Below are 24,082 nucleotides of genomic sequence, written 5' to 3'. Positions count from 1 at the left end.
GTGGGCAGGAAAGGGGAGTCTGAATTCCTAGCACACCCCTTGGTTTTCTGGCCCGTCCTCTGTGTCAGAATTTCCCCCTTTCAGGACAGGTCTGGATTGGGATCTCTCCAGTTCCCCTATATCACTATAGTCCAGTGCTGACGTAACTCCTAGATTTCACCCTCCAGTCCACACACTAATCCAAATGCTGCCCCTGCCCTTGCAAAGCCTTACCCAGGCCCTTCACTACCATAATTTAGTGGGTCAGATTCTAATCTCCATGACACTGCCACCAATCTGAAGTAATCCCACTGGCACCTATACAGTTAGGGTCAGATCCTGCGCTTACTTAGAGCTGCAGCCATGTACACCCCATTCTGCTGGGTATTCAATATAACTTCATTCACATCCATATCAGTCTAGAATCACCTCACTAGCAGGTTTTGCACCAGGCTGATTTAAATCCAGGGAGACTGCAGTGAGACATGCACATGCATACTCTGGAGCATTTACCCTCCAATTGGTTCCCGTGTAACCAAGGTCGAGAGCTCTCCCAGCGCCATTCCCATCTTATGAGCAGGCGCTTCATTCCTTCAGGCAAGTGGCACAGCATATACACTGATTGCTTAGCTTCTGACATTGCTGTTCCATGCACAGATCCAGGAATATACCTGTCAGTTCTTGGCTGTGCCCTGGATTGATCATGATTTATCTGTGAAATGCTTAATGGCACAGTGAGCGCAGTCAGCAAAGCACATATAATCTATCAGCCTAGAAACCAGGTCACTTGGGACAGGAATAGATCCAGTAGGTTCACTGAATATTAATGCTTCATTAAGGTCAGGAAATCAGGACAATGGGAAAAATACTGCAGCACTGGGAACATCTTTCCTGCAGTCACTTGCAGGGTCCATCATCACAACCAGAAAGCAGCAACAGGCACAGCTTGGAGTGAGCCCATGGTTGAGTCTGACCAAACATCCTGTAGTTTAAGATTGGCATCTTTCTTCTAGAATACACTGAACATTCACCCTCTCTGAGGGCTACTTCATGGCCAAGGGAATCATAGTGGAAGGATTTAGTGGCAAAATACAGGCATAGTCAGTGGGGCATCAGTCCCATTATGCAGCTTGAAAAAACTGAGGCAGGAGGATACAAAGGGACTTGCCCAGGGTGACAAAGCAAGTTAGAGTCGGTGCTGGGATAAGAACCACAATAGTTCCCAGCTGAAGAACCATTAAACAGTGGAATATTGCACCAGATGTAGAAAGTGAATAGAAAGATATCAGCTTGCTTGGAGATCATCAGAATCCTAAATCCCAGGTAATTGATCCCAGCTTTTCTTCTCCATCCCCAAACATCCAGTATTCCCTGTTCCTGAGTACCTGAGCAAGAGGAAGGGAGGAAACCAAGCTAAAATTAACCCCTTGTTTACCAGTGGCTTGATAACATACATGTTTGGCAGATGCAATTGCAAGTTTGCAGAACTCGGGTTTAAGGAGTGAGGTTGAGGGTGGGGAGGGGACAGAGTCTCAGCTGCTATAGATTGGCATCACTCCTGGGCTTCTAATCGTAACCTAGCTCCAGCATGTATATTAGATGGGTTGAAGGGCCTCCCTTTGAGAGCAGTAGAACTAATTCCAGACTTGGAGACATTACCATGAGTTACAAGGGCTGGGAGATTTATATGGTGCATTTTCTAGGCAATGGAGCTGTCTGGCAGTCATTCAGGGTCCTATAAATTTTTCCAGTTGCTGTGCTTCTTTCTCTAAGTTCACTTGAACAATGGATCTTAATTTTAGGCCAATTTTCTTGGGAAATGCCAGGCAGCAGAATTGGTGGCAAGCACAGTCTAGTGTTTAAGTCATAAAACAGCAATCTAATGCATCATGCACCAGCTACCATTGAGTTACCAGGTGTCTTGAAACTGAGTATCACATACAAAAGCAGGGGTTAAAAGGTGTATTCTCTTTCTGGTGTATTCACTTTCTGGCTACAATAAGGAGATGGAGAGTTAGTCATCCCTGCCCCTTCCACATAGACATACTGGCTAATTATCTGTTTCCGGTGCAGAGATTGGTTATTAACTACATTCATGTAGTACCTGGGAGACCTAGTGCAGGACCAGGTTCCCATTGTGCTGCTGCTGTACAGATACCAAGCAAAAGGATAGTCCTTGTCCTAATTTATGGTGATGCTTATTGGTAAAGCAGTGGTGTGGCAGCAGTACCTGCAATCACAGCCCTGGACCCTGCTATGCTCAGCACTGGGAAAACACATCACAGGAAGATGGTCATCCCTGGGCCACATCTGGGAATCAGTGGGAATTGCTGAACTGGGAAAGGGGCCATCCTTCTTGCTATCTAATCAGTTCCAAGATGATCAAGCCAGTCTGAATAAACTGCCAGGATAACAATCAGCCTTAGCACTTCTGGGCCATGCTGGGTCCTCAAAGCACTTTAAAAAGCAATAAAAGGCCTATCCAGACCCCAGCTAACCAGAATGTGAGTGGATTTCCACACAGGGAAAGAAATTCTCCCATCAGGTCATGAAGCAGCAGCAGAGCAATTCCTGGATCCCCACCAAGCATGAGACCAGGACCCCACTGCTCTTCTGACTATGCCCTTCACTCCATCTAGTGCCCTGATGTGCTACTGGCTTCAGAAGATGCACTTTACTGATGCATATGGTGCTGAAATCTGTCTCAGTGTTACCACATGTATTCTTCCCCCCATCCAGGACCTCCCAGGCATGGCAGGACAAGACAAATTTTGTCCACTAATTGATCCTCTCAGTGTTCTTTGTCAGTAGATAAATTAGGGGCATCAGTCCCATTATGCAGCTGGAAAAAACTGAGGCAGGAGGATAGAAAGGGACTTGCCCAGGGTGACAAAGCAAGTTAGAGTCAGTGCTGGGATAAGAACCACAATAGTTCCCAGCTCCTGATCCTCTGCCTAGGGCACTTGAAATACTAATTCCCAGTATGAGAGGGGGCTGTTATATTGCTCTCCTTGCAAAGTGACCATGTATGAGAAGGACTGGATGGATCATGCTGATTCATGAAACATCTGTTTTGTTTGGCAGGTGGAACTGTACCTGGGCCCCTCAGTGTAGGATTCACCCCTCCTTTCTCTGCTTCGTGTTCAACCTTTGCTGCCAAGTACTTTAAATCACTTTTTGGCTGTGAATAGTGCTTTTTAGATATATCCTAGTGGGTGGCAGAAGAGGCAGGGGATGCTACTGACCCAGGAACCAGCTGTGCTTTTTCTAGCTGTGGCCATCTATATTGTGCTACGCAATCTGAAAGTCAAGCTACATTCTTCACACTGGACACCCAAGCTTTAGTGGACTTTCACCTTAATCTGTCTGTGCCTCAGTTCCTCATCGTGTCCCCCCACCCCCCCAGGACCCCACCCCATCACACGGGAATGCTATGAAATCAAATTCATTGGTGTCTCAAAAGCACTCAGACATTATCATGAGTACTGCCCCAGGAAAAGTCTATAAAGGCATTAATTCCTCTGTCCTCAAAGCGGAGTTTGAATTGTGTGCAGTAGAGAAGACCTGGGGATACACTGCAAATGGCAAGGAGCAAGCAAGATGCTGAATTGCATCTTAAGTGAACATCATGAACTGAATGAAGTAGGGATCCCCTGGAAAATAATGGCATGCAATCAGCTAATTAAAGATGGTGTCATTATGCATAGGCACAAAATAGGTGGGTGAATGAAGGCATCTTTAATTGTGGCATGCCTAACTTTGGAATCCTCAGCACTGAAATCTTGATGCTATGCTTTTACCATAGTCTGTCAGTGTGAAGGGCATAATAACAGTGCCTTGCTCTTTGTCTCCAAAACAAGGAAGTCAGTGTCGTTCAGTTTTGAGGCATGGAAGGGTAGGTGACTTGTTCATGGTCATTCAGCAGGCCACTGGCAGCTCCAGGAGTATAGTCCATGCTATACTCTGAAGTCTCAGTCCCACCATACGATGCTGCCTCTCAGTGTCCTTACCCCAACACTCTTCCCTGGACCTATCCAGCCCTGCAACACAGCACAGTTACCAAGGAAGCAAGCCTCCCTCTCCTCTCCTAATGGGCCTCCTGGCAGTACTGAAAAATTATAATGCAGGGTTCAGGGAGAAAAAAGAAACAGATAATCCAGGCAATGAAACCAGGCCCTGAGCAGCTGAGTCAGAGCTAATGGAAGAAAAGCCTCTGATGGGACTATTTTAATAACAGGCTCTGGAAGGGAACACATTGCCTGTGAGCTGTCCACCGTTCTGAATTTTATCTTTCAGGCCAAGCGACACGTTGACAAAATCCAACAAGTAATTATATTTATTTACTCTGTATTTTTTTTAACTATAGAGGCATTCCCTGACCTCCACACATGGGTGGGCAGGAGTCATTTTGAAATGACACAAAACCCAATCACCTAGAAACATGCCATAGGAAAATTGAAGCCAGATAACCTAAGAAAAGTCCTTCTAATACTGGCTGCCTCCCCCGTCTCTCTCTCTCTCTCTCTCTCTCTCTCACTCACTGACAGCTGGCAGAGCCTTCTGGGAGGAATGATAATTTGCAGTAAAGAGGAGGATGTCTCACTTGTATTTTGGGTCCAAAACACCCTGGTTTTTCACTCCTTTCAAACAGGCAATTATTCACTTGACTCTTAATTGGGTTAAACTCCACGAGTGACAGAGATTCATTTGTGCTGAAAGATGCTGGCGCTTGTCACTCCCCATTAAATGCCTTCCGAGGGGAAGCCAGCACAAAGGCAGGCTCTTCTAGAAGAGCATTCATTGGCCTTAATTGAAGTCACCCACAAGAATAAACCCAAGTGGAGGCCCTGCTTATGGCCTGAGCCAGGTCCTGCCAGCTTTGTTACATGCAGCATCCACAGGAAGGGGTTGTGACAGGGGCTGCCATGTTTTATGCAGCTCTGGCAAAGCTTTCCACAGACCTGGGATTATGGCCAATGCTCAGGGCCAGGTTCTGCTACTGGTGTCAATCACAAGTGGATGGAAGCACCACTAGGGAGGAATGGGGAAGGGAACATCAGGTCCACATGAAGCATTTGCCCAGTAAAACCTGTCTCAGACCCTGGCATAGATATGTCACAATCTGAGCAGAGCCATTTTAACCCCTGTAGGCCCCAGATGAAATAATGCCCATCCATGCTACATGCTGTACACAAAGTTCCTACTCCAAAGAGCTTGCAGTTTGAACATGTGCAAGGCAGCCCAAGGGTTAGATATGGAGAACTGAGGCACAGAGATTAAAGGCCAGGCTTTCAGAAGTGCCCTTCTCCTGCATTCTTCTCAGAATGCCTCTGCTCTTGAGAACCTACCCACTTACGTAGGTGCCTAGGAAAAGAACCTGTGGGCAGAACTCTTTGGCATCCTCAGCTCTAAATGACTTGCCTAAGGCCACCCAAGGAGCCAGTAGCAGAGCTTGGAATGGCACCAAGCTTCCCTATAGCTGAGTCCAGTGCCTTAAGCCCAAGATCATCCTCCTGCTCTGTGGTCCAGCCTGTAATGCAGAAGCACTCAACTCATTGCTCCAGGAGCCCCATTGAAGCCTGTGAGTTTGTTCCAGGAGCAAGAACTGCTCAAAGTAATAGAGGGAGTCTCACAGTCCCAGAGTCAGTGCCTCCCTGCTGAATGATCTACAGATGCAAGCACAGAGACTGGGTGCTGAAGAATTCATCCCTTCACATTCCCAAGCAATTCTCTGAGCAGGGAGCATTTGAGTCCAGTGCCAAAGGGCCTGCAAAAGACACCACACATCAATGAAATGAAAATGCTGCTCATTTCTGAGTTGCAGTTGCCTGACGTGGAAGGCAGCCAGCCAGCCTGTTTCATGTCTTGAAGATGGGGCACAGCTGAGGAACATTTTGTTTTTAATCTTTGATGTTTCACCACTGCCATGCGGCCTCAAAAAAACCCCATGGCCGAGCCTTTGCAACTGAAAACTCTCATTTGCTTTTGCATCTCATCATCCAAAAATACTCCCTCCTTTAGAGCCAGATGAAAAGGAAATAAATGCTGTTACTTCCCCCTTTGAATTTGGAGGTTCATTTAAAGTTTTCAGCTCCTTCCCAAGAAGAGGGAGGATTGAAGTAGAACAGAGATGAGGGGATTTAGCTGGGAGGGGGTGGGGAAATGCAGGCAGCTGAGAGAGGGGGAGGAAATGGTAGGAAAGTAGAAACTGGTAGAAGCAATGAGAGGTGAGTTTACTTTGAGGAAGCAGGAAGAGCAACGGGTCAGAGAGGCTAGATAGAGCAGAGGAGGAATAGAGTGGCCAGGGGGAGCTGAGGGAATGGGAGAGGGACAGTGAGGACTGATGGTGCCTGGATGTCAAAGCAACCCACAAAGGCTAGAGTCCAGCAGAGCTGAGTGAAACATAAAGGGCCCTCTCTACCAGACTCAGGCCCAGGTTGGAGGCCAGATAAGGTTTTGAAGCTGACAGAATGAGGTTTTTGGTGAAGCATGTGATCCTACCTTGTGGCGATAAATGATACGTAGGCTGGGGTCCCAGGGTCATGCTGAGGCAATGGGAGGGGGGCTCCCTGGTCAAGGGATCATCCTGGTCCACTTCAGGCTCTTCCTAGCAAGGAAGATGAAGGATAGTTTATAAGCTGGGGCCTTTCTTACTGGCATTGTAGCCAAAGGGTTTGAAGGGAGCAAGACAGACTATCTCATATGCCTTCCATCCTGCTGAGCATACCTTTAGCATATGTCCCTGAAGGGCAACAGTGAGAAGGATCTGTAGAGCAGAAAGGTCCTTGGTCTAGAGCAGTGATGCTCAACCTTTTTTACAAGTAGACCAAACCTTAAAATCAGAAATGGGCTGAGGGCCGCATAGAAAGGCATTTTGCTTCTACATCTTGGTATATCCTAAAAGTAAGTATTTTCAGTACTATGAGAAAGGAAAACATACAGTTTTAGTCATTTTAGATCATTCATGTGAAGTCCAAAGTCCAATATACTGTAGTGCTATTTTACATTTTATAAAAATAAATAAACTTTAAAATAAAGCAGTGCCCTGTTCAGCAGCAGGGATTGAGATGATGAGCCACTAGCTTGCATTAGCCTGCAGGGAGTGGGTTGGCTTCCAGGTGCTTAGTTTTGGTGGGGGATTGCAGGGCCTCAGGCCTGTGGGAGAGGAGGACAGACTGCCCAGCTGGCAGCACTATACCTTACCTCAGCTGCTTACCTTCCCAGTGCCCTACCAGTGTCTCCTGAAGGGGAGCTGTGTGCTTTGGGAATGTGGTGACAGTGGGACCCCACTCTGCCCAAAAGCAGTGGGGCTTTCTCTGAAAGAATGGCCTGCTCTTTGTAGGTGCTGTAGGCAGCCCAGTGCTGTGCCAGAGCCCCGTGGGCATGCGGGCATGGGACCACCAAGGCTAGGTCTCCAGTGCCTTTCCCCTTCCATCTGCCAGAGTTTTTACAGGGATGTGGCACTAAGAAGAGAGCATGGAGGCTATTTACTTCCCTTCCCCTTCAGCTGAATTCAGCAGGAGGAAGCGGGGGGTGAGAGCAGCAGCAGCATTCACATGCACTGACATGCTGGTGACAGGCCATTCACGCTGGCTTTGCAGGGCATATCTGGAGCACACAGGCTGGAGGTTGAGCACCACTGATCTAGAACCATCCCCAGTCCCAAGGCACTGTGTCATGGGCCAGGCTCAGCACTTGTTAAGAAGAGCCATTAAAGCTGGGGTTGTCAGTGAGTCTGGATCATGTGCATGGAGGGTGAAAGCCCCTGAGATGCTCGGGGGCAGGGCATAGAGGTGAGGTTGGCAGGCTACATAGCACCTCCTCATGACTGCAAGGCCTCAGCAGCACAGCCTGGGATCCACACTGCAGCAGTGTCAGCCAGGCCATCCAGGCCATCACAAGAGCAGAGACAAGGAGCCGTCCTCCAGTGCACTCCCTAGTCCCGCTCCCTCTGTGCTGGGGACTGCTGTGCCTTGCAGCAGCATGGCATGGCCTTAGGGTTTGCTTGAGGCCTCTCTCAAATGCGTTGGGGCCCCTCTGCATTTTTCCCAGCCACTAACTCAGCTGTAACGTCATTCCTTCCCTGACCTTCACGGAAGCAAGGCAGGCTAATGGCCCTATCCTCAGTGCGATCTCAGGAGAAACCACCTGCCCTCACAGTTTGTCCACCTGGGTGGGGCTCTGTGTGGGATCTCCACAAGCCACAAAGCAGAGCCTAGATCCAGGTCACCTCAGAGCAGCAGGAGAGAGCAGAGATCCAGCCTCAGTCAGTCCATGGTAAGCCAGCCATGCAGACCAGCTCAAGCTGTCAGGACTCAGGCCCCAGTGCCCTGCACAAAATTGCTGCTCCCCACTACCATTCTGGCCTTTTCCTTCATCTCCACCCCCCCATTCATTTGGCCTCTCTGTACCTCTCCAAAGGGCACAGTGCACAGGCCCAGGCCCCTGGGGTCTAGAGTGCATATACCACTTTGTGAGGAAGTGAGACGCTGCCAGGCAAGTGACTGAATGGAGGTACAGGGGTGGGTTTCAGCTGCATCCATGATCTGCTTTGCCCACATTGGGTACCTGGGTGCAGGACTGGCTCCTGCCAGCCACACTGGCTGCCTGCTCCAGTAGGAGGTCTCCAAGCATGGATGGGATTGCTACCCAGGGGGGTCTCCAGCTCCCAGATTAGCAGCAGCTCCTCATGACAGTCGCCCTCTTTAAATCTTGCCACCTTCAAGGCTGGCTTGCTGCAGCAGCCCAGAGGAAGGCATGTGCCAATGAATAATTCATGGATAATTAGCAGTCATTTATTAATGAAGCTTAGGGCCTGCCTGCACCGCAGCTCAAGGGAAACAACAGGCCAAGAGCATGAAGTCAGCAGAAGCTGATGTGTTTTGCTGATGCCGTCTTCGGCCAACGCGTAGCAAACAGTGTGGTTCAGATCAGAGACATGCTGGGCCAGGGAGAGGCCAGTCCTATGGCTGGCAGTGGCTTCTGAGGTGGGAGAGCTGGGTGCAGGGCTCCGTGTTGCCAACAACCCTCTGCAGGAGCTGGCACATGTCACTCAAGGTCTGACTGGGCTGCTGTGGCTGTTGTGGAGTTCAGCCAGGCCTGAGCCAGCCTGGGTGCTGGGACCAGGCCAGGGGCTGTACTCAACCCTGGTACAGCTGCAGAAACCACCCGAGAAGCTGCTGTGAGAGTGCTGAGCCCACACTGTTTCCAGGCTGCTAGCTAGCTAGGCTCTGTCCATGCCACACTGCAGGGTTGGCTTTCCCATGGCTGTCTGTGCCTCAGTTTCCCACCTTGACAAGGGGCAGGTAGTACCCCTGCCATACCTCACAGACAGGTGGAAAGGAGTCCACCTGAGGTGCTCCCTTGCTTTATAGGGACCCCCCAAGCTCCCCTGCTACTGGCCCCCTATAACACACACATTTGCTGGTCATCCAGATGAGTCACAAATCTCAGCAGCTCCCTTGATATCTACCTCCTCTCACAAGCCCAGAGTCTTAGTCCCAGCTTTACCCCTCAGTCCCTGGGCAAGTCTGTAGCCCAGGTTCCCCACATGTGGCAGACAGGCAGTGAGCAGGGCTCCACCTTTGGGAAGTGCTCCGTGTTACTCATTCCTCTCCCTCCCTCTCCTGCTGCTCCCAAAACCTGGGAGAGAAGCATGCCCTAAATGCTGGTCTACTGGAGGTTACTGGGCCCAAAGGAGGAACCAGCAAGTTCTTTTCCAGTCTCAGCAGAAGCCTTAATTCACCACCAGGCCTGAAAATCAATAGAGGAGTTTGCCGATTGCTATTGATGCTCAGAGACATGGCCCCTGCATTCTGCCTGTAGCCCTTTGCTGGGGAGCCAGTCCCAGGGCATCTTGTCCCACTCCAGCTCTCTGGCATCCCCAGGTGGGCCAAACAGGATGTGCAGTCCATGTTGCCTCTTCCCCAGGCCAGCCTATTCACAAGCCAGTGGCAATGGGAGCCTAGAGCAGCACTGCAGAGTCTGGGGACCAAGCAATGACTGTTTTGTGATCGGTGACAAGCAAGTAGCTTTGGGTTGACTGAGCTGTGTCTTCTTCCTTGGCCAGAGTGATAGAAAACCACCATATGGTGGATGGAGAGGAGTATGCCATGGAGTACCCTGAGTATGGAGAGGGCTGCCCGCTGCAGTGCGACTGTTCAGCTGACTGCTACCGAGATGACAGCAGCCACAGAGAATACAGGTATGTGGCCGGGGCACTGGCAGGGACTATTTGAGTGTCAGGGCATTGGCATCAGACTACCCAAATCATAGCACAGGCATGCCACACAAAAAGGACACTGGGTACTGGCTCATTCCTGTTACAGTACCTCCCCCAGCATTTGCAGCTCACCAGCCCAAGAACCAGGCATCCCTTCCTGGTATCCCAAGCTGAGGGCCAGGCAATGAGCTGTGCCCAGCCAGGGGTTCAGCAGACATTCACTGTAGGAAAGGCACAAGAGGCCTGGCTTTGCAAACATTGTGAGCTGTGACCATGTGGCAAATTCTACAGGCAAAGAGATGTCTAAGAGTAATGCAGGCAGCTGCAGGCATGTGAATCATGGGAGCTAGCATGTATGTACTTGGGCTGGGCATGAGAGTCTGAGAACTGCATGTGCAAACAGGCCTGCCACTGCATAGATATTTAGCATGTACAGTACAGGAAACCCAGGATCATCTGCACTCCCATGGGGGTTCACACCCCTCCTCATTCACAGCAGCTGCTGATTAAGGGATGAGCCAGGCAGCTGTCTACCGCAGCTTTTACTTCAAACTCCTCTAGCCCACTGGAGTGCAGCCATTGTCCGGGCAGCAATTTCTTACCCTGTGTATACCCCGGTTGGCTCAAAAACCCTCCTCATTGCTGTGAGGTCAGGAACTGAGTCTCCCTGCCCTACCCTTACCTGGAGCCCCAGGCACATGGGCTTACCTACCCCCTTCCTCCAACCCAGGTTTGTTCCTCATGATAGATGGTTTCATTTCCAAGCAACAGCATTCTCCCCATCTTCCTTATGAGCTTCCTGCCCTCCCCCCCAGCCTAACCCCTCCCTGCGTTAAGAAGCTGTTCCTGATATTTAGCATAGCTCCTCACCCTCATCTCATTGCTCCTGGTGCTCTAGTCCTGGCCACTGCCCCCTCCTCCCTCCTTGTTTACAGCCTTCAAATGCTGGTTGACGGTTATGTCCACATTTGTCACCACTTAAGCAAGCCCCACTGAGGGAGCTCTGTCCTCCTGAGTCAATCCTTCTAGGCTGCAATCTGGTTTTCTTGTTCCTGTCCTTTGAACTTCTGCCAATTTGTCTACCTCTTGCTGGCATTCAGGTGCCTGAAACTAAAGGGAACCAGGAGACAGGGGAAAAAATAAATAAAACTAAAGCCAGAGCTTTGAAATGAAACAAAATGCAAATTTCAAAGCTACCAGCCTGTGATGGAAGCTCTGAAGGAGCTCTCCCCCTGGACAGAATGTGTCTGCTTGTGGCAGGCTTGCTACAGAACTGGGCAGTGCCACCTACCTGATTCCAACAGAGCTGGTAATGCCCAAGTAACCAGATTACCACTGGGAACTAGCAGGTTGTTCATGTCCCAGGGGCCAGCTGCTAAAAGAACCTCTAAATTAGACACTCTTCTTCTTTGATTCATGTCCCAGATTCATGTGAGTTTGTGTCTCAAGCGAGGTTTCATTTCTAACAGGCCAATGGCTGCAAATTTGCCAACATTACCGATGCACTGCAAATCTGAGCCTTTTGATACAAAGCCACAAGCCCAGACAGTCACAGCAAGCTGACCACTAGACTGTGGGCAAAAGAACACATAGGCCAGCATCATTGACATTGTCTTTATACATCAATATAAATTATGCCATGCTCCAGAGCAAGCAGACGAGTAGCTGTCCTGGGGGAGCTCACACAGGAGGTGGCTCTTACTGCACCTTACCACTAGGTGGTGAGGGAGCACGCAAAGGTAGTGATTTTCAACCAGGGTGCCAGGGCAGACCAGGCTGCCTTGCAATCCTTTCAGAGGTGCTAGGGGTGCCCCGTAATGTTAGCACTGTTAGGTGTGCAAGCATGTTTCACCAAAGAAACCTGGATATTTCCAGTAGGAAACCATAGTATCACAAACATTCGGCCCGGCTTTCTGAGTTCTTTGTGACAGAAGAATTGCTCTGTTATTATTCCATAGTCAAAAATGAATGAAAATATAAGAGTTGTGTTTTCCAAGGGTGCCTGGAGTCTAGAAAGGCTGAGAACCACTGCTCTAGATTTTTCACAAAGGCTACCCCAGGATGGATGTGGACATAGATACACTAGATACATAGATACAATAGATACATAGATACATAGAGACACTGACATAGATACTATTATCTATGTCAGTGTAACTCACTCCCCCAGTTCTTCCAGGGGTAATTCTCCAGCAAATTGAGTAAAATTACTCTGGTTTAAGGATTTTAGCTGCCTGTGCACTACTTCTACACCCCTGATATGCTGACTATGCTGGGGTCAGTATTTCATCTATCCAGCCCTTGAGACTTGTTTCAAGCACTGAGGACCTGATCTGAAGCTATGAAGCTCAGTCAGAGCCTTCCTGTTGGCTTCAGAGAGCTTTGGATCAGCCCTGCCTCAGTGCAGGAGATGAACAAGCTGCTTCACTGGTCGGTACGAGGAAAGTCCAGGGACACAGCAGCAACCAGGCTGCTTTCCACAGCTCCAATGCTCAGCTCTGAGCCTTGTTCCCTGCAGCCCTTCTTAAAGGAGCAGTGTATGCCCAAGGCTGCCACAGCTAAGCCCCCACCTATCTCATCTCAACTCTGGATCAGGATCCTCATCCCAACACAGGTGACTGGCAGCACAAGGGCCCTGGCTAGGTTGCATTTTCTACAGACAGGTGGGCTTCGTGGAGCTGGAAGGCATTTACGAATGAGGAAGAACAGTGGCTGACAGGTGTCCTTAAGCTTCTCCCCTTTGAATATGAGGTGAGAATGGGAGCCAGGCTGGACCCTGTGCGAGCTTTGATTGCAGCCCATCAGTTCCCACAAGGGGCCTGGAACAGATTGCTCCTTAAAACAACCTTGGTGCCTTTGCCTCTGCAGCCCTGGCAGCTAATGTGAGCATCCATCATCCTCCAGATGGGGGAAGCAGTGCAGGTCTGTGGTGCCAGGCATTGTACACCGGCAGCAGCTATTTATCTCACATGCAGAGGCCCACAACCTTGAGGTTTACTGCTCAGCATCTGCAGTGAGCAGCATGGGCTTGTCCTGCTGGAGCTACAAGCACTACTCAGCTAGCTGGCAGCAGCAGTAGGGTGTTATCCTCTAGTGACCAAAGAGGGCGATGCAGCACACTTTGCCAGCATATTGCCTCTGTGCCATGCTTTGTGAGCCACTCTCCAGGCACACACACATAGCATTGCTATGGAGGATTCTGCGTAGCATGCTGTGAAGTTAGCCAACATTTCCTATGTAGAATATTTTCCTGCTGAAAAAGGAAGTGTCATCAAAATAATGATTTGGGGGCTCTTTTGCAGGAAAACGCCAGTTCTCATTAAATAAAAATCAATTTGTTCTCAAAGGAAATATCGAAACAGACACTTTTGGTTTGTTCCGGCCTGCAGTGTCATTTGGGATTTTTAGTTTCTGAAAACTGAACAGTTTCCGGTCATTTCTAGTTAAAACATCACTTTGTTTAAACTAAAATAATGTTAATGGAAATGAAAATGTGCAGCTTAAATCAGCTTTTGTGGGAAAACCCAACAATATTGGATTAAACTATTTCCCACACAGATTCCCATTCAGACTTTCCAGTGGAAAAAAAATCCTGGTTTTCTGGCAGGATTTGTACGGTCCCATTAATTACTACAAGGCATCAAGAACATAGTGGGCCAAGCTCACCGTTGGGGCCAATAAATGAACCAGGCAGTGTTACATCGCTGCAGGTGTCTGTTTGCTATAGACTGCTTCTCAGTTGGGTGCATTTACATGTGCACTTTAATGCACATTCACCTATTTTAATGAGTTTTAAGTGCCACAAAAAGTGCCCTTTTGCTAATGTGCATTAAAATAGGCTAATGTGCCTTTTTCTAGTACCTCACAACACAGTCAGTAAATTTAATGCACATTAGCAAAAGTGCATTAACAAACATGTAGATGCGTCCAGTATATCCCTGTGGCAGACACATGGCAACCACCTGGACATGAGCCTGGCTGCTCCTTGCTTCATCCTTCTCCCACAAAGTCGCTTACCCATGCTTGGAGCAGCCTGGCTAGCCTGGCGTAGGTGTTTGCTGTTCTTCTGGCCTGTGCTGAGCCCTGGGGCCTGCTCTCCCAGTGCTGGCAAATGCTGCTGCTGTTAAAAACAATTTGCTCTCAGAGATGAGAAAGGTTGACTCCTTATTCACCCTGCAGGCGTCCAGCCCCACTGGATCTGCCCCTCAGTGTGGCAGGGACAGGCAGGCATGATCCCTCTGTAGGGCAGGTCCATTCACCTACAGGTTGAAGGTTTACCATGTGTCTCATTGCACTTGTGCCCCACAGAGAGCCCACAGGCCAGCCTGCTGCCATCATTGCTTGCCTGCTGCATGGCCCAGCTCTGTGGGTCCTAGTCATGCTGAGGCAGAAGCCGGTGAGACCCTTGTATCCAGGCCTTGTCACAGTCATGCCCCAGCCCCTCACACATGGCTCCAGGCCTACAGAGTGCTAAACACACTCCTGTCCACCCCTGCCCCAGCATGTGCTCACACGCCCCCAGTCCCAAACACTCCTGCTTCCAAAGCCAGTGGCCTGCGTCTCTCCACATAGGCACTCCCCAGGGTGGTGCTGGGGAATACAGCCAGCATGAGGCCTGGGCAGGGGCATCTGCAGGTGCATTTTTAATCCTTACCCTCCTCTCATCTCTCCCTGCTGCAGGCTGAAGAGGAGGTCGAGCAGCTCCACCTCTCCTCCACCTAAGAAGAAAAAGAAAAAGAAATCAGGGCATCGCCGGAGCCGGTGAGTGGCCTGGACACCCCCTGTACCTCCCTGCCAGCCCCAGAGCTGGGCAGGGGGAGCTGGGCAAGGCAAGTCCTGTGCCTCAGGTGGCCTGCTCTGCAAGGAGGGAGTAGCAGTCCCCTCAAGAGACTGGTTTACAATGAAGTCTTGCCACTCTTGCTCATCCCTCTAACCTGAGGTCACCCCCAACTTGCAGGAGCTAATCAGAGCTTCAGCACAGGCCTGTCCTTGCTGTATCCATCTCCTAAGCTCCCACGTCATCCCTTGAAGCTGCCTGGAGCTCCCCCTTGCTCAGCTGCAGGGGTGCAGGTGACCTAAAGCCAATTGGGGGAAGGGCCTCTGGCAGAGGAAAGGTGGAGCACAACAGGAGTCACAGACCCTCACTTTACCGTTTGCAAACTGCTGGGTGGCTCAGGTGCAGGGGGACTGTAGCATGGCAGTGCTGGACCTGGCACCTGCAGGAAGGTCCTGCTTCAGCATCCAGCATGGTGCAACTGGGTAGCAAATGGGCAGAATGCCCTGGATGGGAAAGCTCAAGAGAAATGGCCCAGGCTGGAGAGCAGGGCCATGCCCTGGCCTGGCCCCACAGTGCGTGTGGGTGCATGCTGTAAGTGAGCAGCCCCTGCTGGTGCCCATGGACCTACCAGGGCAGTTCCACCTCTATGCTGCTCCCAGTCTGAAAACCCACCAGCTGCTTCACTCCCAGGTGGAGAGGCAAGGTCCTGGGCCCAGCAGCACTGTGCTGTGCTACCTCTGCTTCCACAGAGGCACCCAGCCGGCTGAGGTGTGGAGCTTGCGAAAAGGAAAGTCTGAGCTGCTGGCACCACAGTGACACTGCTGCCCCCCGACCCCCTGCCCGCTGTCTGCGGAATGCCCCATTCCTCTCTCTGCACAGCTTCTTCCCAGTGTGTGAGCCCACTGATGACTGTGCAGAGCGGAGCAAGCAGCACTAAGGAGCTGGTGCCTAGGCATGGCATGAGTTCTGCATCTTGCTGGGATCTGCACGCAGCAGGAGATGGTGTTGAGCTGGGAAGAGATGCCTTGAGTGGGCCCTGTGGAGTAGGGATGGCTTCCTCCCTGTGGTGATTCAAGCTGCTCCACATACTTCATCATCCCTCTTCCCTGTCAGGAGCCAGACTCAGTTCCCCCAGCTCTGCCAAGCTGGCAGTGGTATCCACAGCCAATGCCCTGCCAGCACCATGGTCTTTATACCTCCCCACTGCAGTGGGAAACAGACCTGGTGTCCCTGGCTGGTGGAGCTGCCGGGAGACACCTACTGTGAGCACTACTCTAAAAAGCACACAGGACAATGCTGCCAGGGCAGGCAGATGATGGGCCCCAGCAGTGCCCAGCCAGGATCCCTGTGTCCATACATCTTCTTCAGGGGAGAGACAGAGGGTATCAGCATCTTGGCAATGCAGATAGGTGAACAGATAGGCAGGCAGATGGATAGGTGCTAAGAGAGGTTGGCATAGCATTTCCCCTTCTTCAAGCTCTGTCATGGCATATGAGCCCTAGAAATCAGTAGGCCACCCCCACTTTAAGAGCTGAGTTGACTCACTGAATAGGTCAAGTGCCAGAATCCATGCTTGTCCAAAACTCGTTACAAGTTTTTGGAGATGTGGGGTGAGAGGGAGTGAATCATTCCACCTGCAGGGCTGCTAGCAGGGATTGCACATTTGCCTTGCCATTAAGTCTGACTCCCCATCCATCCCCCTGCCACCAATGTGACCCCAGAGTAGGAGAATGGCCTAAAACCTCAGGCATGCCATGCCAGCCAGCTGCCACCAGGTGGCAGAGTGTGCCAGAACATAGCTGTTCTACCAGGTGCAGCTTGGGTGCTGCATCACTGTTCATGCAGGGGTCAGGATGCTGCTGCCCAGGCTGGGAGCCAGGAGCCAGACACCCACAGACAGACAGACAGATTGATCCCATCCTGAGATCTGCATCTCCATCCCACCCATGCACAGGTCAGCAGATAGTGAGACATGCACAGAGGGCCACACCGCACAGAGGCACGCAGTGAGGGTTACAATGGAAAGACACATACAGACACACACAAGGAGAGTTGTGCACAGACATCTGGAGACACACATGGAATGAGACCTGTGCAGACACATAGAGAGACACAGACACTACACACACAGACACACAAAGAACAGAGGTAGGTAGATGTACACATGCACAAACATAAAGATGAAGGAGACAGAAACGTACATAGCAGCAGACACATGCACATAGCTGACACACATGGAGGCAGACAGACAGACACATAGCATAAGGACACACATCCTTTTCCTGGCCTACACACACACACTGGGCGCATCTACACATGCACTTTAATGCTCAGTAGTCTATTTTACTGAGCATTACAGCATCACATAAAAACCCATGACATTACGCTATTGCACAATAAAGTTGTCTACTGTGCATTAAGTGTAACTGAAAAGGCATACCAATGTGCTACTGTGCATTAGCACATTAAGTGCACATTAACGCACATTAATTAAGTACCTCACATTGGAGGTACTAAATTTAATGAGCATTAGAAAAAGTGCATTAATGCACAAGTAAACATGGCTACTGAGGCTCAAATGCAGACTAAGAGCAAGAGACCCAGCATGGAGCGGGGGAAGGGGGGTTGGAAGCTATGCATTGCCTGCAATGCCCAGCACATGGAAGGCTCTCGTACCTTGAGTGCATTCTCCCTTCCCCCACAACTGCCCCCCACTCCCCCCCAGTTTGTCTGATGGGCACTTGGGTATGTTTGCAAATTTCATTTATTTTTTCCCTTCACGGTGTAGGGGATCCAACCAGCCCAGTCATGTTTCCCTGCTCAGCAATGCCATGTCTTAATGAGGCAATTAGTGTAAGTGCAGGTGATAATCTGCACATGTCATTATGTCATTAAGAGATGCACAATCACACAGTCACCGTGATGGGAGGGCGCATGCAGACATCCAGCTCAGCCCTTTCCTCCCCCCTGCCAGTGTGGAGATGCTGATGCGGGCAGGATTTGGTCCTTAGACCCTATACAAGGGCTGAGCCCAACAGCGAGAGCCCTCTTGAGCCCAGATTCTGCCCTGGTCCCAGCCCCACCCTGGTCCCTATGCTCACCCCATGCAGGCTGTAGGCTGGCTGCTCAGCAGGCAGACGCTTTCACTAACATGGGTTCTCTGTTTCTCTGCCGTCCCCGGGGTGCAATGGCAGCAAAAAGAGGAAACCTGGCTCCGAGCGCAGGTGAGTGCTGCGGTAAAACCCCGCGCTGCCCCAGTGGGTTGCCAAAGGGGTGGGTTGGGTGGGGAGAAGCCAGCATCAGGCATCTTTGGATGAGTTTCCTTGGCTCCAGGTAACTCCAAACCCTGAGTTCTTTCCGCAGCTTCTGCCTTGCACTTACCCAATTGACACTGTGGTCAGAACATGCCCAGTTATCCCAGAAATAGGGTAGATATTGCCTAGTCCTATAGCTGACATCAAGTTGCTGCTGGGGCTGCTGCCTCTCTGCCTGGCTCTGCCCTGGAGCAGAAGCAGCTGGGTACATGCAGCCTGTTCCAGGGGGTCTAAAGCAATGTCCATACCACAAGTAGAGATGGCTAGGACAGAAAATGCTGAGCCAGCTCTAGCCCAGCCAGCTGCTGGCAGTGAGGCAGGACGAGATGGCAGATCAGACTTCACAGGTCTCAGCCATGCATAGGGATGCCCAGCTTCCCAGGCTTGTGACCAGCCCATGTTGAAGCTTGTGACTCTTTCTTGTTGCCTGTGCTCTAAGTGAGCTCAGGTGAGATCCTTCTGTGCAGCCAGCTCACTCTAACAGCATGGCAGACCCTGCCAGCAAAAGTTTCCTTTAACAAGCAACATGCTGGGTTAGGAGCCATTCCCCCAGCTGGCTCTATCCATCCAGCTCCATGGAAGTCAGCAAAGCACTGCTGATTTGTCCCAGCTGGGTCCCAGTGTCCCACTTGCAAATTTCTGCATCTGCAAAAGGCAGCTGTACCTTTGACTTCAGTGGGCCAGGGCTGAGCACTCTGGGAAATCCTGCTTCCAGCTCTTTGGAAAATCTGGATCTCATTTAAGATTGGATATAGGAGCTGTTAGACTGCAGACTGTGGGGGCTCCTGTTAGCTCAAACCCCTTTGTGTCCTCACCAGGCATACTGAGGCTGGCCCATGATGGAGAGTCTGAGGTAATTTATGGCTTAGAATACAAATCAGGACAACTGGGCCTATAGCCCTCTCTCTGGCCTAACTCCCACGAGATCCCACTGCCCCCACAAGACAGCACTGAGACAGAACAGGAAGCATGATTTAGAACTGGTTAAAACGGGTTGAAAAAAAATAAATTTCAGTGATTTTCTTAGTCAACATTTTAACAAATTATTAGCCCACAAGAAAAAGATTTCTATATCAGTGAGGTGTCCTAATCCCTTAGGCCACTTGGAGAAATCTCAGGCTGATTAGATATTTCAGGCCAGGGTGTTCTTTCTTCTAGAGCCCCATGCTGGGTTCAAAAGGAGGGGGTTGAGGGACCCACTGGGTACTAGGTGTTGGGGTGTTTGCCCCTCAGCCTCTGCCTGCCCAAACCCTGACCATCCCCATTCACCACCCCTGTGTTTGCTTTGCAGTGGGGACAGCTCCTCACCAGTCCGGAAGGAGAAGAAGAAGAAGGCTGGGAAGAAGCACAGACGAGACAGGTAAAGCTGAGGCCAGCACTGTCCTGCCCCGCATCTCATCCATCCCACAGATTCCCTTCATCCCTGTCCACCCTCTTGGACTTCAGTCTCCCCTCATTGGCTGGTCCCAGGCTGCAGCCCCATTCTTCTTTGTTCCCTTAGGCTGGAGTGGGAGTGGGAGTCAAGGGCCCTGATGCACCCCCTCAGCTAATGCAAGTAGGCAGAGGCCAAGACCAGGTGGAAGCAGAAAAGGTTATACTGTCACTGGCTTTGGCAGGGAGAGTGGTGGGAGGGGACAGGGAGCAAGAGAATGGGCCCAGTTGCCTCCCCTCCCCCATGCCATAGCTTCACAGCAGGGCTGGCTGGAGCCCAGCATGAATCCAGCAGCAGCCAGCCTGTTTGAAGTCAGTGATGCACTGCAGATACCAATGGCTGTGAATAATGCATGGCAACCAGCCGGCTGCTTACAAAGCATCTGCCCAGGCTGCCCACTGTCTCTGCCACAGCACAGATCCCAGCTCAGCGCTTGCCCCTAACCTCCCCCCCCACCCCCGTCCCCAATAATGAAGTCATCCCATGTCTGCCCCAGCCCAGGTTGGGTGTCAACCAGGTTTGATAAATGAACAGCATTGAATAGCCCATAGTTCACAGAGTGATTGGGATGGATCTAAGGAGGATGCTGCAGCAGATGGAGGTGCTGGGAGCCACCCCCACCTGCCCTAGGCCTTGGAAATGGGGAAATGGGAAGGTCAGCGGCCACCCAGGGCAGGCAGCACATTCCTGGGAATAACACCTCCTGTGGTGGAGGCAAGATGTGGGGAGCTGTGATACATACAGAAGTGAGGCTGCGGCACCCCACAGCGGGCAGTTAGGAGCAGGCATTGAACCTGCCACCCATGGGAGATGTATAGTATGAGCCTCTACTGCCAGGGGTAAAAGGATCAGCTCCACTTGCCCACTTCTATAGCCAAACACCAGCTCCTCAAGAGGAGGGCAGAGCACCCCAGGTCAGGAAATGGGTTTCAGTGTACACTGGGGTTCTCCCTGCTTCCTAGTTTGTCTCTGAGTCTGCCCACGTGCCAGACTCAGCAAGCAGAAGATCCCAAGGCTGGGGCCAGGGAGACATGGGCCCTGAATCCCTGAGGAAAGCCCCCTGGGAGCACTGGATGATGAACACCTGCTGTGCACAGTGACTCACATGGCTCAGGCTCCAATGGCTGAGGAGAAGTGGCTGTCCTCAACACCTTCGGGCTCCACCTTTCAGCCCAAGAAGAGCTAGCTAGATTGATAGATCGATGGGTGGATGGATGCACCACTGAAATACTGGCCTCCTTCCCTCCACTTCTGGGATGAAGACATCCTTCCTTAGGAGCCCTCGCAGTTAGTAGTAAGCGGCAAGGTTGAATCCCTTGTTGCTCATCTCAGCCAGTCTCCTGTTTCCCTCTTGTTCCTCTCCCAGGTCTGAGTCTGGATCCCGGAAGAAGAGAAGACACAGGTGAGAGTTAATGAGGCAAGAGCCGCACTTCCTCGCTGCTGCTGCCCCTTAGACCCCCACTCACCACCCGCCTTGCCCCAGTCACCTCTTGCTTATGTGCCTTCCTCCCTCCTCTCTGGTACCGGAGCTTGCTTTCTCCTGCCTGACATTCAGGGGGATGTCTGGGGTGACTGACAAGAGGAGCCAAGTGGAGCCCCCTGCCCCTCGGCTGTTTGAAGGTATCAGGGCTATGCAGGGAGGGGCAGAATCATTTGCAGCAGGTGACACTGGCATGTAGTGAGAGGCAAAGGAAATCCAGCAGGATGCCCTAGCCCCACTCCCTCTATTCCATCTTCATACCAGCTCTCATCTCCTTCCCTCACTGAACCCTGTTCCACCAGGACCTCAAAGAGGTGCCAGCTTGGTGCCGTGTCTCCCGGGTTGGCCTGCTGAAGCCCAGTACCTGCCCTCAAGTCCCAACATGCCATGCCTAGGCTTTGTTCCAGGGGGCCCCAAGCACATCACTCAGGTCCATCAAGGGAAAGGAAGATATCCCCTCTGCCCCAGACTGGATGACAGAGGGCGAGGAAAAGCCAACCCTTGTATTTGCTCAGAGTCCAGACCTGGTATGAATAGAGGTGGGCTCAATCCTGAGCTGCCTATAAGCTCTGCCCATGTTTGCCACTTCAATGTAGCCCCTCCCCTGAGCTCTGCAGGGCAGGCCCTGTTCTAAGTCCTTACAACCCCCTGTCCCTGTGTTTTAAAGAGGAACAATTTTCATTCCTACAGCAGATGGGGAGCTTTTTTTAAGTGTGGCTCCTTGAATGCTTTTGCTTAGCCTGGATGTTGTTACTGTGGTGCCCTCTGGTGGAGGAACTGTCCCTGTGGTGTAGGAGGAAAAAAATACCAGAGCTGCAGAGAATGGTACAGTGCATAAAGCAGAGGGTCATAGGATGAGGGACAAGTCATATCATGGGACTGAGCCATGAGAAAGATTAAGGGGCCACTGCTGGTTTAGATAACAGATTTTAAGGCTGGTGTAGGCCGTCCGTCAGGTCCTCTGCATAACACCAGCAAGAGCCTCGCCTGTCATTCTGCATCTAACCCACACCTTGTGGTAAAGCTAGAATGGCTTTCAGAAAGGCTTCTCACCTCACTGTACAAGCTGCAAGTGATGGAGAGACGCCTCAGATATGGGCCTGAAGTCACCAGGTGGTTTCAGAGGGCCCAGCACAAAGTTACTTTGCTGTGGAGGAAGTTGTTTTGCAATTGGAGTTGGGGAAGGGGCATTTGAACCGCAACCTCAAAGGTTTGCTAGGAGATTTGAATCCATTTCCAGCTCAGAACTCCCCCATGATGCAGGGGAGCTTGTCAGATCTGTGACTGGATTCAGCAACAACAAAAGTAGATTCTTGGGGATGCTATGGGAATCATCAGGGAATGGCAAGAAGACACATGCATGCACCAGCCTATGGGGATCTCAAAGTTCCTCCCAAACTTAGCAGTCCATTGGGCTATGGTTCAGGCATGCTCATTTCTGTAGCCAGCAGCACACAAGGAAGTGACATGGCTTACATCATATCTGGCCAAGTTTGACTCTCCCACCAGAATGACTAGGTACCCATGCCGACAGGGGATGACCTTTGGCATGAACTCAAAGCTCTGGACGCATAGCAGGACACCCCATCATTGTGCTCCATGAGTGTGTCTGGCAATGATTATCTTGGGAGTAATGGGGACAAATTCCCTGAAAGCACCAATGAGTGAGATGCCTTTGGAGCCATCCCCACTGTAGCAGCAGAGACTTTGTCCCAGTACGGAGTCTGCTGCCTCCTCTTCAGTGTTAGCCCTTTCACCAAGAGAAGATAGTTTAAGGCTATCCAGCTGGATGGTAGTTTACGAGACAACCTCCTCCCATTGGACACCACAGTCTCAGGGCTGGGTGCACTGTAACATCTGTGTTTTCAGTCTTCTGCTATTCCGCAGGTCCAGAAGCCCCAAGAACAAAAGGAAAGAAAAAAACAAAGAGAGAAAAAGGTGAGGCTCCAAATGTGAGGCCCAGGGGACACTTGATACATGAGGGTGGGGGATGCAGAGACCCTCCTACCAATACATTGACAGTGGGAACTTGAGGTTTACAAAAGCATTGCACACTAGTAGAATATGGATTTCTGGGCACCGCACCATGTTCTTCTGGTGGGGCTGGTGCTTTGATGACAAAAAAGCTCTTTCCTTCTACCCAGTAGAGATGGGAGACCTAACAGCCCGGTGAGACAAGGAGCTGGGGTCTCCACCCAGCATCTGTTTGGGCTTGGTGATGAGGGAACTCTCCAATGTCTAGTTGGGTCTGGAAGTTAGAGGCTCCTCCTGAGCACCCTGTTGGATTGGGCAGTCAAAGGTCCTGCAGTACCTTGCTGAGTTTAGGATGGAGGCAAGTCCAGCTAGCACCAGCACTAGAATGAGGTTCTCACACCTGTTCCCTGGCTCCCCCAGGGGCAGATATGTTGCTGCAAACTGCCACCCTCCCAGGGAGAAACCTTCTAGGGGTTCCCATGTCCTCTCCTGCTGGGTCTGATCCAGAGCAGTGCTCTTTCTACTGACCCAGTTTTACTTTGGGGCCAGTACTGTGAGATCAGGAGTTCTGACTGGGCCCTCCTTTTCTCCCTCCTTCCCCAATCCTCTTCCTTGTCTGTCTCTTGCAGATCCCATAGTGGCTCTCCTGCCCGAAGGTCCCACAGACACAGCAGCTGCAGCTCCCACAGTGCTTCACTATCTTCAGATTACAGCAACTCCAAATCTCCCAGCAGGTAGGCTTGGTTTCCCCTAGGACTCTTGACCCATCTCTGGGCATGGGTATATGAATTACTGAGGGTGGGCACTGGGAATGGGGGCATGGACCAGGTGCACTAGGTGTGGGTTTGTCACCCAACTCCTCATATTCTCCATCTATGACACAGGGCTCCCCCTGTGAGCGCAT

General features: G+C 51.1%; 1 protein-coding gene across 1 annotated transcript in view; it reads left to right on the top strand.

The window, feature by feature from the left end:
- Positions 1-24,082, top strand: part of SRRM3 (serine/arginine repetitive matrix 3) — an 80,871-nt gene that overhangs the window by 33,031 nt on the left and 23,758 nt on the right. Inside the window, exons 3-9 of the mRNA XM_059717104.1 lie at positions 10,049-10,183; positions 14,882-14,962; positions 18,173-18,202; positions 19,584-19,652; positions 21,091-21,126; positions 23,092-23,142; positions 23,808-23,912. Coding sequence (XP_059573087.1) covers positions 10,049-10,183; positions 14,882-14,962; positions 18,173-18,202; positions 19,584-19,652; positions 21,091-21,126; positions 23,092-23,142; positions 23,808-23,912 — 507 coding nt within the window. The remainder of the gene's footprint in view (positions 1-10,048; positions 10,184-14,881; positions 14,963-18,172; positions 18,203-19,583; positions 19,653-21,090; positions 21,127-23,091; positions 23,143-23,807; positions 23,913-24,082) is intronic.

The sequence above is a fragment of the Alligator mississippiensis genome, chromosome 14 (genome assembly GCF_030867095.1).
Source record: "Alligator mississippiensis isolate rAllMis1 chromosome 14, rAllMis1, whole genome shotgun sequence".
NCBI lineage: Eukaryota > Metazoa > Chordata > Crocodylia > Alligatoridae > Alligator > Alligator mississippiensis.
This window is presented reverse-complemented; position numbering and strand designations above follow the sequence as displayed.